This window comes from Delphinapterus leucas, chromosome 3 (assembly GCF_059928025.1).
Source record: "Delphinapterus leucas isolate spDelLeu-1000000601 "Yukka" chromosome 3, BTC_Dleu_Yukka2, whole genome shotgun sequence".
Taxonomy (NCBI): domain Eukaryota; kingdom Metazoa; phylum Chordata; class Mammalia; order Artiodactyla; family Monodontidae; genus Delphinapterus; species Delphinapterus leucas.
In genome coordinates, this window is record NC_143131.1 from 159908641 (window position 1) to 159924174 (window position 15534).

Genomic DNA, 15534 nt, shown 5'->3' on the forward strand with positions numbered 1-15534 from the left:
CTCGCCTACGTGTGGGACCTTATCTTGGATCATCTTCTCCCTGTTCCATTGATGTCCTCTCCAGTTTTCTCAAACCTGTTAAAACCCGATACGACTTCCAGACCATTGTAGGGACGAAAACGTGCTTTACTTGCATCTTCCCGTGGTGACACTCAGAGAGGCCTTCGCTGTGGTACCCCTGTGTTTATTGCATGTGTCCACCAGGCCGAGGTGGGGAGGACAGCCGGCATCAGACAAGGGGAGGACTGGAAGGCTACGGGAATGGTCCCAGTTTCCGCAGTGCTGCCGGAAATCACGAACATCACTAGTCTCGGGCCATATGCGCACATGGGGTGACCCTGGAATCTTGCCGAACTGAAGGCTTCCACCTGGAGAATGGACATAACAGTATCTACTTAACTTTGGGAGAATTAAGGGGGAACCTGCTAGGGAGAGCGAAGACCGGCGTGCACCGGCGGCTTACCCTACGCTCACGAGGCGCGACGGGACGCGCATCCGGCGACCCCCTCTCGTGCGAGCGCCCAGCCGGCCGACCCCGGGGCGAGGCAGCGGGGGTCGCAGGGTGGGAGTTCGTTAGGGCAAAAGCGGGGTACAGGACTGGGGTCCGGGCCCCAGGCCCAACGGCGGCAGGTAAGGGGCAGTGGCGGCACGAAAGACTTGGACATGCTCCCGGCGCCGCGGGGGTGGCTTCGGGTGCAGGAAGTATGCAGTCCCGCAGCCCCCAGTTTGTCACGGGATGGCTCTAGGGAGAAAAGGAGTATAGGCAGCGCGAGGGAGGGGAGCACTTGTACTTTCAGGTCTGCTAGGACTGCGGATAATAGGCTACGGACACCTCATCACAACCCAGAGCCCGGTACTGTTCCCGTAGGGAACTAATTGCCGCCACACCCCTCCCCCTTCTGGCGGGTAAGTCGAGCGAACGGTTTGAAGGAAGACGCATGCGCGTGAAACTCAAACCGCTAAGGCTCGAATAATCGCGGTAAGGCGCAGGCGCAAAAAAGCCCGGCGGGTTTAAGGAGGTGGGCGGGGCTGACCCCAATACGCATGCGTATAATAATTTACTGGCGGGAGGTGGGCCGGCTCATAATATTACGCATGCGCCCGAGCTCTGTGTGACGCAAGGGGGCGGTGCGGGAACCTAGCTGCGCGTGCGCAGAGCTTGTTCAAAGGGCCTTATTTAGGTTGCGCAGGCGCCCGTTAGCCATTTCGTCTCAGCCGCGCCGAAGCTGTGTGTGCAGGTGAGTGTTTGGTGTTCCATATTTACCACCTAGCGGCCCCCGACGCTACCAGTTTTCCGAGGATTTCTTGTCCCAAGGTCTCTGTAGAGGCTGCGGGGGCTTTAGCAAGGTGCGGGCTGCCGTTAGACACCAGGAATGGTTCGCCTAGTCCTGGCAGGGCCGCTGAGGCCTGCAGGCCGCGCCGACTCTATTGTGTGAGATGTCGGAGGAGGCGGAGCGGAAGCGGCCGCCGCCATTTCCTTGCCTCCACGCTGGCGCTAGGCCGGGTGCCCCCTCGGCTTGGGGCACTGGTACCTGGTGCGCAGAGCGGCCTCGGGGACCCGGCCGCTGGCCAACTGGGCGTTCGGTGTTGGAGTCGCCTGGGTCGGAACGTCCGCACGGGCTCGACCTTTATGGAGGCGCCGCGGGCCGGCAGGGCGTTTCGAGATCAGAGGGCTGTTTAATTTTAACATTTTTCAGGTCTGACCCTCATTCTCATCTTGCAGGCTGTTTCGACGCCAGGACCCCCTAAGAGACGATGATGTTGGGCACCGAAGGCGGCGAGGGATTCGTGGTGAAGGTCCGGGGCTTGCCTTGGTCTTGCTCGGCCGACGAAGTGCAGCGGTTTTTTTCTGGTGAGTCTGAAGCGGAGGCGGGAGTTCAGCCCGGGCTGCAGGGCGGGCGGGGAGGCGGCGGCGGCGGCGGCGGCGGCGGCGGCGGCGGCGGCGGGGTGGGGGGTGGGGGGGCAGAGCCCAGGGCGCCCCCTGGTGGGGCGCGGGCGGCAGCGGTTCCCGCTGTCCTGCTCGCGCCCGGCCGGCCGCTGTTACGCAATGGAAATTGCGAAAGCCCCACCCGCCCGGCCCTCTTGGGGGAATGCGGCCTCTCTGGCGGATTTTTTTTTTTTTTTTTTTTTTTCATTAAGTACTAGGCATTCTGTGGATGTCTTTTAGAAAGGATAAATGGGGATAGATGGGGTTTCCCTTTCAACCTTGAGAACTTTGACCAGCAGCTGAACAAATATAATACCTTTCCAGTTTTGGCGTTTATTTGAAAAGGGGCATTCTGCTTTGGAAAGATAAAATGTCATTTTTTAATTTCAGACAATTTTCCTAATCAAGATTTTGTAACTGAAGAGCTCTTTCTCATAGTTCTTGATCTGGCTCACTTTACAGTTGAGGACACTGAAGCCCAGGAAAGTTTTCTTGCCTATGTAGTTTTTTCCCCAGTATGTAGGTTTCCTGAATAACGTCTGCCAAATGTCCTTGTTCTCATTATTAGTGTAAGATGAGATTGAAAGATATATTTGGGAGAAATTTACAGGCTTTGGAAGGATATTGTAGTACTGACTTACTATCTGAATTTAGTGTGTGTAACGGAAAGCGACCTGTAAAACAAGAACCAAGTACACTGGAAGCCACCTTGCAGTGGGCAAGACTGGGTTTGGCTTCAGCTGTGCAACTTGGAGCATTTTAGCTTGGTAACATTGATCCCCTTTCAGGTGAGTATTGGCCCTGCAATTCGGATACGAGCAAGAAATTGTAATGTTGCTGCTAGTTAAGGTAAAACTGTCAAATACCCTAAATCAAAACTCCAAACCACGTTTATTCAGAAAATGCCATAAAGTCACAAGGTCCAGACGTAAAAGTTTACTGAGGAGTTATAAAAAGGATGTTTAATGGACACTTGAATAGTGAGGACTTGGAGATAACTTCATTAAGAAAGTGCTTTGAGTATTGGATTTTCTTGATGGATTGGGAATATATTTAGGGAATAAGAAAGTTTGGTCATGAGAGGAAAACTGCTTAATTACTGAAAGAGACACCCTAGGAGTTAGTAATACCTTGCTCATTTTAGGCTTTGCAAATGCTCTGCTTTGTAGTGGGGGTGTGTATAGGCATTTCATCACCCAGAGGTGGTCTTTAGTTTTAAATTCTGTATTAACAGTTGTTTTCTTTCCAGACTGCAAAATTCAAAATGGGGCTCAAGGTATTCGTTTCATCTACACCAGAGAAGGCAGACCGAGTGGCGAGGCTTTTGTTGAACTTGAATCAGAAGATGAAGTCAAATTGGCCCTGAAAAAAGACAGAGAAACTATGGGACACAGATATGTTGAAGGTTTGATTTACATTGCCCTAGTAACAGTAAATAAAACATTAAACCAATAGAAATCTATCTTACCCCTTCTGAATTTTAGGTATTTGACCGCATGGAAATGGTCATCTAAGAGTTTATGGCAGCTCTACCTAGATTATCTAAAGACCCAGGAAGTCTGAACTTGGTTTTCTAACTTTCCAAAGTTGACTAATTCTAAGCACCTCTTTCAGTATTCAAGTCAAACAACGTTGAAATGGATTGGGTGTTGAAGCATACTGGTCCAAATAGTCCTGACACGGCCAATGATGGCTTTGTACGGCTTAGAGGACTCCCCTTTGGATGTAGCAAGGAAGAAATTGTTCAGTTCTTCTCAGGTATGTAGTCCTGTTTGTTGCTGAGCAGTGAGTTCTGGCTAGCCTCTGGCAACATGTGATTGAATAGACCTTAAGTTGAGTAGCTTAGATATTTAAACAGGTTGTGAGTATATGCAGATGAATTAATGTTTTCTTTTTCCTGGAGACCTTCAAATAATTTAAGCCCATCTTAAAGGTGGATTAATTAAGTACTTCCAAAATGCTAACTGCCTATATTTAGTATTGTAGTTCAGAGTAGATCTTTGAGGATTGTCCTCAACAACTTAACTACTTTCCTCACATTGCTGTACAGCTAAGTACTTCAAGTTAAAGGTAAGATCCCTTAACATTAGATTAGTATGTTAGGTTGTTGTAATTTATGGCAAGTGTCTATATTGTAAGAGACACTGGGTCATGGGACCAGAAATTCTCTAATCTCATTCTGTTTATAAAAAAAAAAACTTACGGAAACAATTGGTTTAGCCAGGGAATTAAACTTACTGAAAGTCAATCTAATATAAGTGTGGGTTGAATGTAGTCTTTGTATCTGAAGTACAGAAAGTGTTTTGAAATTGTTTTGGGCCTAAAGTATTTGAATGTTTAGCAGAATGTTAGAGCATATATTTTAAATACTGTTGCTTAATATTCATGTTGTGATAAACTGGAATTAAGAACAAGAAATCCTTTCATGGTTTAGTGTAGTATGTGTTAAAATCTTGACTTAACTAGATACATATCAAGTCCTAATATTTTGCCAGAATTTTTGCAATCAAGTCTGTTTTTATTGTTTTTGTCTAAATTGGTGAGAATTGAATGCTATCTGTCAACATCGTTAAATATGAACATAATTTCATATCTTCTAGGAAAGTGCTTTAAGTCCTTTTTGTAAGCTTGGGAATGTTTCCACGGAAAGGATTTTTCATAGACGGAATTTCCAGAAGTGAATCTTACTACTATTAGAGCATAAGAGTGCATGATTGTGCTGTGTTAGATCAGTTGTTTGTTGAAAGCTTAGATTGTATGTTTGTCAATTATATGACTAAACAATGTTTCAATTTGTATATTAAATGTTTAAATATGTAATTTCTTAAAACTGAAGTTCCACTAACTTTAAAACATTGCAATATGAAATGAGGTAAAAGGTGTATCTTGAATTTAGTAAAACTGTTGTCTTTAATGCTTGAAAATTTGTTAAGTTCTTGTATAATTTTCAACATTAAGTTGCATAAATAAATAAGTATTCTTAATTGTTGAATTCTTAATGCATCCTGTGTTCAGCAAGTTTTTTTCTTACATACCATGTCATGGGGTGTGTTAAGAATTAATAGTTTGTTATAATGGAACTTCATATTACTGCAATGAATTTTTAAAGAGTACTTGTTGAAAGCATACCGTTCACCTAAAGTTAAAATTCTGGTGTATTTAAAGCTATAAGAAGAATCATTTCTGGGCTTGTGATGTTAATATTGCCCCCCTACTGGGGTTATTTGTCCTTGGGTTGAAGGGTTGGAAATCGTGCCAAATGGGATAACATTGCCGGTGGACTTCCAGGGGAGGAGTACGGGGGAGGCCTTCGTGCAGTTTGCTTCACAGGAAATAGCTGAAAAGGCTCTAAAGAAACACAAGGAAAGAATAGGGCACAGGTGGGGATGGATGGTTGGTTGGATTTGTCACTTTTCTTATGGTAAACAATTAAATCCATATTCTCTCTGCTTAGAATCAAGGAAGAAAATCTGATTCCTAGTCCCAATTACTTGATGTTTTGCCACAATTTTCAAACTTCTCCTATGTCAAAGTCCCATAGTGCTTTCAGATTAAATTATAGGTTTTGAAATTGTCCCCAGTTAATTTGGTCTGCTTCACAATTTTGTAGGATTCCTAATTAACCCCAGTCACTGGAGTTGAGAGACTATGGTTTTAAAAATGTTAATGCAAACCTGGCTTTAGCTGTAATAACTCCACCTAGTAAATTAATATTACCATAAGAAAATGTGATACTTTCTGATCTTGTTTTTAAAGTTGAAATGCAACAAACTTTCTTGCTGTATAAATGTTTTCTGCATATGTATTAATAAGCATAGCTTTCAAGAAATTGTCACAAAAGGTTTTATTCTCTTTGCTTGTGACTATTTTTCATTGAAGCATGCGCTTACCTATGCTGATTCCTACTAAAAGCATAGGCTGGGGTATTTATTGGCAGAAGGAAATGTGTAGTGTGGGCTAGACTGTTGGTGGAGGCTGGCTTTTTAGCTCACTTGCTATACATAATGCCAATGGATTTAAGACATGAAATGTTGAAAGTTGAGTGGAATTCTTTCCCTCCTAAGACATTTATTTACAGTACTCCTCTCTACCCCTAAGGTTGGGCTTTCTGCCTCAGAGGAGTGAATTTTTTTTCTATAAAGTTTACATTAAATCTTAAAATTGAGTGAATTTCTGGTCATTGCCTGTACAAATATAAGAAATCTGGCTTTAAATATTAGTCAGTTTCATGGCTATGACTACATTGTTTTCTGTGTAACTGAATACCTGTATGAAATGAACTAATGTTTTCTCTCCCTTCCCCACTCCCTTTCCTCTTGAACAATGCTTTAGGTATATCGAAATCTTTAAGAGCAGTCGAGCTGAAGTTAGAACTCACTATGATCCACCACGAAAACTTATGGCCATGCAGCGGCCAGGTCCCTATGACAGACCTGGGGCTGGCAGAGGGTATAACAGCATTGGAAGAGGAGCTGGCTTTGAAAGGATGAGGCGTGGTGCGTACGGTGGAGGTATGTGTGTTGCGCAGGTGTCACGAGGTCTGTTGTTTATGTGACTTATTTAGTGATTGTACTTCTTGCCTTTCAGGTTATGGAGGCTATGATGATTATAATGGCTATAATGATGGCTATGGATTTGGGTCAGATAGATTTGGAAGAGGTAAGGTAAGAATTGAATTTCTCATCTGAGGGATACTTAACTCTTGTTCATTTAGACCTCAATTATTGTTTTTCAGGAATGTCAGATCACAGATACGGGGATGGTGGCTCTACTTTCCAGAGCACAACAGGACACTGTGTACACATGCGGGGATTACCTTACAGAGCTACTGAGAATGACATTTATAATGTAAGTGTAGGATAAATTCATAAGTTGTATATCTCAGTATAACAGTAAAAACATGGTTCTTATTCTACTTAAGTGAAGCAGCATGTTAAAGTTTTGTTTCCTGTAACAATATTTGACTTGATTCTCTGAAATACCTTATATTTAGTTTTTTTCACCACTCAACCCTGTGAGAGTACATATTGAAATTGGTCCCGATGGCAGAGTAACTGGTGAAGCAGATGTCGAGTTTGCAACTCATGAAGATGCTGTGGCAGCTATGTCAAAAGACAAAGCAAATATGCGTAAGTGTGATTTAAGGATCTTCAGGTCTCTTATAGGTAGTTGTGTGACTGATGACGATAAAGGAATAGTAAGGATGAGAAAGATTTGTAATCCAATAATAGGGTTCTACGGGATGTTTAAGAAGTGTGTGGGTTTTTAAAGTTAGTGTGATTAAAAAATTTGTGATAACACTGACTAAGGTATATGCTTAACTGACAAAGCAATTTAGGTGAATGTTTAAGACTGCTTTTTGAAACTTGCATAAAGTAAATCACCTGAGAGAAGCAGCTAGAATTTTTTTTTTTTACTAAAAGTACTTATAGTTCACAGATCTACTTAAAAGAACTAAAAGTGCTTATCTTTTTCTTTCACCAACAAACATTTTCAACTTTTTTTTTCTCATTTCAGAACACAGATATGTAGAACTCTTCTTGAATTCTACAGCAGGAGCAAGCGGTGGTGCTTACGGTAGCCAAATGCTAGGAGGCATGGGTTTGTGTAAATATCACTTTAGTGTCTTTTTTTAAGCTAACCTTGTATGCCTTTTCTCTCATTTCAGAACACAGATATGTAGAACTCTTCTTGAATTCTACAGCAGGAGCAAGCGGTGGTGCTTATGGTAGCCAAATGATGGGAGGCATGGGCTTGTGTAAATATCGTTAGTTTTTTTAAAAACCAAAACGTTTATATCTGTATAAGTCAATTATATAAGTTAAGTTATATATAAGGAGTTAAGCATAATTTAGGCAAAGAAAAGTTTTGATTTGAATAGTATGTGTGCCTTAAATCGTTGTTACATAAAACTGTTAGATAACAAATAAGTTTGAAGTACTTTTGGGGGAGGGGACTACAGAAAGAAACTAGTTGAATTGTTTATAAGTATGAAGTATAAATCTAAAAGTAATATTTAGCAAAAAACACAGGATCAAAATAAATTTTGGGGCATAATCAGGTGTTTAGTGATACCTGTGTATTGACCTACCCTTAATATATCGAATTATGGGGGGAAATCCCACTAAATCCAGTTAAGCATTTTCATAAGGTCTTGTCAAAATGCCTCTACTTACGGAAACGTGGATTCAGTCCTGCTGATGTGTATGCTGTTGGCCTTGTGGTTTATAAGTGTTTGACTAGCTCAAATGATGTATAGAAAGGTAGTCTGGTCATAGACAGTAGGCAGAAGGAGGGCACAGAGGGTTATATATAGTGATGTAAGATCAAGACTGGAAAATAATAGATTAGAATTACAAGCCCGGTACCACCAGGTACCACATTACATAAGGAACAAGGTTCTAATGTTCTCTTAACTTAACAGCAAACCAGTCCAGTTATGGCGGCCCAGCCAGCCAGCAGCTGAGTGGTGGTTATGGAGGCGGCTATGGTGGCCAGAGCAGCATGAGTGGATATGGTAAGTGTGTTTTTTTATATACTTGAGTAAGTTTCAGGCAGGTTTCTTTAGTTGGGAATATTCAGGCTCCTTTTTGGTGAAATTGGGTTATTAAATGTATGCTCTTGATCCTAATATAACTGTTGAAATAGCTTAACTTTCAGAATCAATCATTGGGAGGGGGAAGTATTCTATGAATTCAAAATAGTCATTATTGCAACTTTGAATAATGTTGAGCCAGAAAACATCTGCCTCCATTTGTTAAAACATTAAATAAAATTGTTCACTTTTTCTGTCTTTTTGTTAGCAATAAATCCATTTTAGATGGAGGGAGAATTTTAAATAATAGAATGGTGGTTGGGTTTAGGACCGTATTTACTAGTCAGTTAACCTAGGATTGGTTTTATTAATTATTTTTTCAATTGGTCTAAAGAATGGTGATTTTGGTATTATAGTCTTACCCTACAAAATCCTTTTGCAGACCAAGTTTTACAGGAAAACTCCAGTGATTTTCAATCAAACATTGCATAGGTAAATATTTTCTCGAAAAGTATAATTTAAATTCCCAATAGCAAATACTGATATGTTGTAGTAACACTTTCTATAGCAGGCAATGGCTCTGATTTAACTCCATGGAGGCTGCCATTTTGGGCACAGTGAGTTGCCTTTAGTCCAACTTCGTCGTCTCACTTCCTGCCCGCCATGAATAGGAAAAGCAAGAGATTGCCCCTGTGCTCCCTATTCATATATGCCATTCGATGGACACATTGTGAATGTTTATGGTAAATTTTTTTTTAAAATGCTTTGTTTAGCTTTAAAAACAACATGAAGTAATTTTGCAATTTTTGAAAAACACTAGTTTTCCTTTAAACTTAATTTTCCACGTTGATCCTGAAGCATCCAATTAAATGGTAGCACAAGAGTCTGGCAAGTTGGTACTGCAGAGAAAAGGGGTTAATTGAGATTTGTTTGGAGTCGGGAGTCCCTTTTCCCAAACATGCTTCTCGCCACTTGGACAGCAGCCATTTGTACTCGTATACTTTTTAAACTTTTTCTTGGAATGCTATATTTTAGTTGACTGATAATCTGATACTTATCCTGACTTGTCAAATTGATCTCTTTGCAGGCAGCCAAGGAACAGTGAACAGCAGCTACTACAGTAGTGGAAGCCGAGCATCTATGGGAGTGAACGGAATGGGAGGGATGTCTAGCATGTCCAGTATGAGTGGTGGATGGGGAATGTAATTGATCCTGATCACTGACTCTTGGTCAACATTTTTTAAAAGAAAAACAAAACTTAAGTTTTAACAGTTTTGCAATACAAACTTGTGGTTTATGCTTACTCTAAGTGGAAATCAGGATTGTTTTAAAGACTTAAGGTTCAGTATTTTTGAACACAAACATTCATTTAGGATGTAACTAGGTTGAGTAATCTGTTACTGTTAAATAATTTTCAGCTTTTCTCAAGTTAGTTATATTGTAGGATGTACTTAAGCAGTAGGTGTATTTAGGTTAAAGCAGTTGAATTATGTTAAATGTTGCTTACACCACATTACACTGAACACTGTTTGGATGCATTGTTGAAAGACATGCTTTTTTGTGAAACTCAATATAGGAGCTGTGTCTACAATTAAAAGTGAAACATTTGGCATGTTTGTTAATTCTAGTTTCATTTAATAACCTCTATGGCACGTAAGTTTAAGCTTTTTTTTAAGTTAATGGGGAAAATTTGAGACGCAATACCAATACTTTAGGATTTTGGTCTTGGTGTTTGTTTGAAATTCTGAGGCCTTGATTTAAATCTTTTCATTGTATTGTGATTTTCCTTTTAGGTGTATTGCGCTAAGTGAAACTTGTTGAATAAATCTTCCTTTTAAAAACTGCACTTTGTCTTGTCTGTGCTTCAGTGTCATGTGGACTGTTTCTTGGTGATCTATTCCTGCCCGGGGCGTAGGTGAACAGTGGCCCACGTCTCTGGCTGTGGCAGACAGGCTCTGCAGTTGTGGCCGTTTTGTAGATGTCTTCAGACCTCTCTTCCCTCCAGTGCAACTGAAGGTAAACGTAGCTCTGGGGCCCTGTGGAAGGGCTTGTATGTCTGGCCTGGCTGCACAGGATCTGATCTGAATTTTTGCCTTTGACTTGCTAAGCACTTGCACAAAGCCAAGGGGGAGGCAGAAGTCTCCTCACTGCATGCTATGCATGTCCATGGAAGCCTTCTGAGCATGGCTGAGGAAGTGCCAGAGGCAAGGGGTGGCTGACTAGAGCTGCCCCTTCCTAGTCTGATGGCATCTTTTGAATTTTGTTTATATGGGGTATCTTCTAGAAGGAGCTAGCTCTTAGAGAACTTTCACATTGAGGTTTCAACCTTTATTTTTACCTCATTCCTCAAGATCAAAACGACTTAAGAGCGACATTATTCCATTTATTTACGAAGCTTCTTAAGTAGAATACCAAGTTGTACTTTAGGAGAACAAATGATTCGTTTAAATCAGTAATTGAAACCATTATCGTATATAAGAACTCAATGACATTTGTTTAGTAAAGTAGTAAGCAGTTCTTATAAGTGTAGTTCTAGGATTCCCTTCAGATACTTAACACTAGTTTGGGAATTGCCACTCATTCATCCCTCTAATAGAAAAATTTCACTGTATTGAGGTTAGAGTTAAGAATCGGAGCTGTGAATATAGGCTTGTGCTGTTTGAAGCCACGTGTACATTTTTACTTGCTGTGACTGCTGAAGGTTTCCTCTTTGGTGAGGTGAGTGTACTCTGAAAAATTGCGTGGAATGATAGTCGTTATTTACAGACTGTAGATGGCAGCATTGCGTGAGGGTATGCGTGAAGGGCCCTGCAGTCTGCCTGCCCTGCCCACATGCGCTCTGAAGGCTGGGTGCATACCTTCAGTTGGGTTGGGGATACAGGAATGTTGTACTTGGTAATTTTCTGGGGAGGCACTGTTGAGCATTGCTGTTCAGCTGCTGCCCCTGAGATCTTTACTGAGTTACTCCATGTCTTAGGAATTAGACACAAGGAGGGTTCCTTACCCTGGTCCTCTAGTTTTTCACAAGGAACATCTTTGTTGAAAAACATGCCTTATTGGAGGAAGAAAAGGGACTAGAATTAGAAACTTGAACTCTACAAACATTGTGGTTCTTTGGAACCTTGTAAAAATCTGTAGTTTGGAATGAATGCAGCTTTGGAGCTGGGCACACAGTTTTAGAGGCTGGCCATACAGATTCGTGTTTTTCTGTAAGATGTTAGGAAAAACAGCGAACTTTTTGGCCAACCCAAATATATAAGGGAACGACTTTTGGGCTTTGGTGACAGGTACTTTCTCTGTGCTTGTTGGACTTATCAGCCCAACTTGTCCTTGGCTCAACTGGGCAGAGCAGCCTGCACCCCAGAACACAGCAGGCTCAGGTCTTCACCTCGAAGGCAGTCGCCCTCACCAAGGGCCTCGTCCTGAAATGGGGGTTGCTTTGGGCATCCTGTGAAGCTGACACAGCTCTCCTTCATTTTCTGCACCAGAATGAAAAATAAATGATTTTATTGCAGGGCTAATGATGGGTATTCATGAGTGTGAAACAGCAAATTTCTTGACTCTGTGAAAAATAAATGATTTTATTGCAGGGCTAATAATGATGGATATTAATTCACAAGAGTGTGAAATAGCAAATTTCTTGACTATGAAAAATAAATGATTTTATTGCAGGGCTAATGATGGATATTCACAAGGGTGTGAAATAGCAGATTTCTTGACTCTGAAGCAGGGAAGGCATGCTGGGGCAGCGGGGAGGGAAAGGAATTGATTCACTAGTGGGTCTGCTGCAAAATAGGTTAAATTCTTTGGAAACTGAAAAATGACAATAGCAAAATCATGAAGGTTATATCTGAACCAAAGCCAGTGGTGTCAAGGGAGAATTTCAATCCAGAGGAGCTGAATCCATACAATTTGGAAAGGAGAGGCGCGCAGTTTCTGGTTCCTGCATGTTGTGTTGCAGAGTGACAGCAGCCCAGGCGAGGATCTTGTTCTCTTGGGAAACTAACCTCCCAAGTCCCTGGCCACCTCGAGACCCAAAGAGTTTGGCACTGCTCTGAGGCTGCCCATGCCCATGAAGACAGGCTGGCAACTGGTCCAGAAAGCAGGCCCTGCTGATGCCCCCACCTTAGGAGCCGGTGGAGGAGGAGCAGCGCTGAAGGAGCAGCGTGTGGCAGCTGTCGCACACACGTACTGGCTTGGGGTAGGAGGGCAGGGCCAGCTCATTACTGGAGCACGTGTTGCAGAAGATGTGGCCACAGTTTCGGCAGTGGTGCTAGAGGATGGAAAAGAACTCACGCTCAGAACACGCTGAGCTGCCTGGGTCTGCACACCCGCTCTAGTTTGACCTTTAGAAGTTTAATGCTTTAAAATCCCTCCCTCATGTATCAGTGAGGCATGTACCAATTTGGAATGGGTTCTTGTAGACCTTGTTTCTACATTTATGTTCCTGTAAAATCCATGGAATTTTGGAGGGGTGAGTTAAAGTTTTTTTTCTTTGTGTTTTGTTGGACTTGACAGCTCTTACTGAGTTGGTAGTCCGTGCTACTTAGAGAGCCTGGGTTCATTCTCTGCAATCGCTACATTCCATGGTGGTGACCCAAGGTTTCTTTAGCCAGCCCCTCATGAGAAGGGCATCTTGCTTTTGTAAACAGGGCTGTTGTTTGAACCTTGGGCACATGGCAGACGCCAAGACAAGGACCTGTGTGTCCCTCTATACATCACTTGTGCCAACTGCCCCCCACTCCCCCAGTCAGGCTAGACAATGGACCTTGAACTGGGCCATTCAGTGTGGGGAGCCTTAGTAAAGGCTCTATTTTGTGTGAGATCTATATCCTGCCCCTGTCCTGCCCAACTGGTCAATAAAGGCCCTGTCAACCCTGGACCAAAGGCTGGGCCCAAGACCTCCTCTTCCGGAACCTGAACGCAGGCTACACAGGCATTCACTGGGGGCAAGTGCCCTGGCCAGATTGCCAGTTACCTTTTGGTGCCACTTGGATGCCTGTCCTGAGACTTAAATTGCCCATGGGTTCCCCATAGATTCTGTTTTTGCCCAACTTAGATTTTGGTCCTATTGCTTCCAAAGAATTTTCAGTTGATATACACACTTAGACCATTTCTGCAAACAAGCAGCCCCAACTCCCAAATCATTGAGAGGACTGTGATGGAGACAAGCCCTGTAACTTACCGGCTGGGGTCCCTGAAAGGGGGCAGGCTGGAAGGTTGTCTGCATGGGCCAGCAGACCAGTGAGCATGAATACAATGCAGTGGGCCTAGTCCCACAGGCCTTTTCCAGAACCAGAGGAAGGAGAGCCCAGGCAGGGCACGAACTCAGCCCCTGGGCGAGCAAGTGCAGGGCTACCCCACATACCTTTCTCCGGGAAATGGAAAACTCCTTTTCACACTGCTTACAGTGCGTGGCTTCATCGTCTTTCAGCCAAGTATGGCCCTGAGGAGGAAAGAACACCACAGAATCCCACTTTATGGCTTGGTTCCTGATGAACCTTTAGCTGTGTTCATCTTTCAACCCAGCATCTGCTGTCCCTTCCTAATAGCACCTGGTCTGCTTTTGCGGGACTGCCTCTTCTCCACTAGAAGTGGCCTCACAGGACTGTCCCCCACCCTGACCACAGCTGGAGCTCATGTGCTGCAGCCTGCCCGCCCTCTGGCTTCCTGGTCTCCACAGGTTGCCCCCAGTCCTCAAGCCAGATTCTCCAGCCTTCCCTTAACCTGAGACTCACCCACCCCCTTTCAATAAATGCCCTGTGGCTGAGGTAACCAGAATCAGGATCTGGTTAACTCCAACCCTGGCTGAGACATTATCCAAAGTGCCTCCTGAACTGGCAGGAGGAAGAAGGGCCAACCCTGTCAGCCAGACTAGAAAATCTGTGACAACAGTCCCCACCGTGAGACAGAAGGCAACATGCTGTGGAGACAGTAAGCCCTTCTCCATACACACTGACCCCCAGTCCTCAGGGCATCGTGGGAGGCAGATGTCTCCATTCTGCCCAGGAGCCAACTGAGGCTTAGATGCTTTTGGAGGTCTTTCTAAGGGAAAACTAGGATATGCGATTTATTCAGCCTCAGGGACTGAGGTGGTCAGGGGTCAAGGGCCCTGTGTACTTTCACGGCTCCTTGGCTTTTGTTGGCCACCACTTTCCTGATGACACAGATCTTATGATTGGGAGCTGCAGCACCGCACCCAGGGCTTTCAACCTTGGGTTCACTAGTTCCACGCAGCTCTAGAGTCCCATTTTATGATTTTTATCCTTCCTCTGGCACTGTCAGCTGACGTTTTGTGCACACTTCTGTGCAGTGCAGGGGATACAAAGATAAACAGCTCACAGCAATGACATCCAAGGAGCTTTCGGTCTACAAGGGAGGATACAGTAAACTGATGTGAACTGCAAGTCCAGGCTGCTGTTAGTTGCTGTGACAATTTGCTTCTGACCTGAGGTGCCCTGGTAGTCAGAGGCATTAGGATCTCTGCTCTAGCATACGCTGGAGGGTGCCTTGTGAAGAGGGTGTTTGTGCACTGCTGCCACAGCAGAGCTGAAGCTGAAGGCTAGGAGCTCCTGCACCCTCCTCTCCACACTCTCAGCCCCAGCTTGGTACTGCATGGGGTCACCTGGACCACATGTTCCTGCTCTCCTTTAGCTGTGTGTGCCACTCTGCCCTCCCCAAAATGGTCCAGAAACTTGGCCCAGCTCAGGGCTTAAGTGGTTCCCAGAAATGGCACAGGGCACTTTAGTGGGCCTCTGGCCCCTCACTTGGAGGGAAAGGTCTTACTCTCACTATTAAAAAAAAAATACCTGGATCTTTTCATTTCCTTCATTAGGGTACCTATGATCTGGGCCTAATGTCAAACTACAGCTGACAGCAGAGAAACCAGAACCAGAGGACCTCGGTTCCAGCTTGGGCCCTGCCACTTGCAGCATCGTCATCTCAGCCAAGTTACATGGCTCTGAGCAGCATTTTCTTATCTGTAAATAAGTGACAAGAACCACCAATCAACCACACATTCTCACCTGATTTTTGTGAGAAAACCTAAGAGCATGCTAGGATATTAGCACAA

The 15534-nt window shown here is 43.8% G+C and overlaps 2 protein-coding genes across 20 annotated transcripts in view; one reads left to right on the top strand and one right to left on the bottom strand.

Moving 5' to 3' along the window:
• Nucleotides 1-1136: 1136 nt before the first annotated feature.
• Nucleotides 1137-10308, top strand: HNRNPH1 (heterogeneous nuclear ribonucleoprotein H1). 13 transcript variants are annotated; one of them, XM_022563414.3, is made up of 14 exons: nucleotides 1137-1238; nucleotides 1724-1852; nucleotides 3177-3332; nucleotides 3542-3685; nucleotides 5169-5307; nucleotides 6260-6438; nucleotides 6515-6586; nucleotides 6642-6775; nucleotides 6921-7056; nucleotides 7445-7504; nucleotides 7596-7655; nucleotides 8352-8444; nucleotides 8905-8954; nucleotides 9550-9663. In XM_022563414.3, exons 2-13 carry the CDS (start codon nucleotides 1756-1758, stop codon nucleotides 8952-8954), a joined length of 1320 nt encoding a protein of 439 aa, XP_022419122.1. In that variant the 5' UTR covers nucleotides 1137-1238; nucleotides 1724-1755; the 3' UTR covers nucleotides 9550-9663. The 13 variants fall into 13 exon arrangements, with proteins under 13 accessions (XP_022419122.1, XP_030616428.1, XP_022419117.1 ...); XM_030760568.2 differs by having other exon boundaries at nucleotides 6663-6775; nucleotides 7596-7685; XM_022563413.3 differs by having other exon boundaries at nucleotides 1138-1238; nucleotides 7596-7685.
• RUFY1 (RUN and FYVE domain containing 1) overlaps nucleotides 2581-15534 on the bottom strand; it is a 65568-nt gene continuing 52614 nt past the window's right edge. For 3 of the 7 annotated variants that reach the window (XM_089909827.1, XM_089909824.1, XM_022563404.3), the window contains 3 exons: nucleotides 15272-15442; nucleotides 13831-13908; nucleotides 12099-12735 (listed from right to left, as the gene is read on the bottom strand). In XM_089909827.1, the coding sequence (XP_089765953.1) occupies nucleotides 12589-12735; nucleotides 13831-13908; nucleotides 15272-15442 (396 nt within the window). In that variant the 3' untranslated portion in view covers nucleotides 12099-12588. Of the gene's footprint in view, nucleotides 11942-12098; nucleotides 12736-13830; nucleotides 13909-15271; nucleotides 15443-15534 lie in introns of those variants that run through there. The other 4 variants (XM_089909828.1, XM_022563407.2, XM_089909826.1 and 1 more) reach the window with 3 other exon arrangements.

Bases quoted from the DNA above. Each gene is read 5' to 3' on its own strand.
- HNRNPH1 (XM_022563409.3), top strand. From the start codon at position 1,756: ATGATGTTGGGCACCGAAGGCGGCGAGGGATTCGTGGTGAAGGTCCGG. The intron at 6,587-6,641 runs GTAAGGTAAGAA...TTGTTCATTTAG, and splicing joins GTCAGATAGATTTGGAAGAG to ACCTCAATTATTGTTTTTCA. The intron at 7,057-7,444 runs GTAAGTGTGATT...TTCTCATTTCAG, and splicing joins AAAAGACAAAGCAAATATGC to AACACAGATATGTAGAACTC.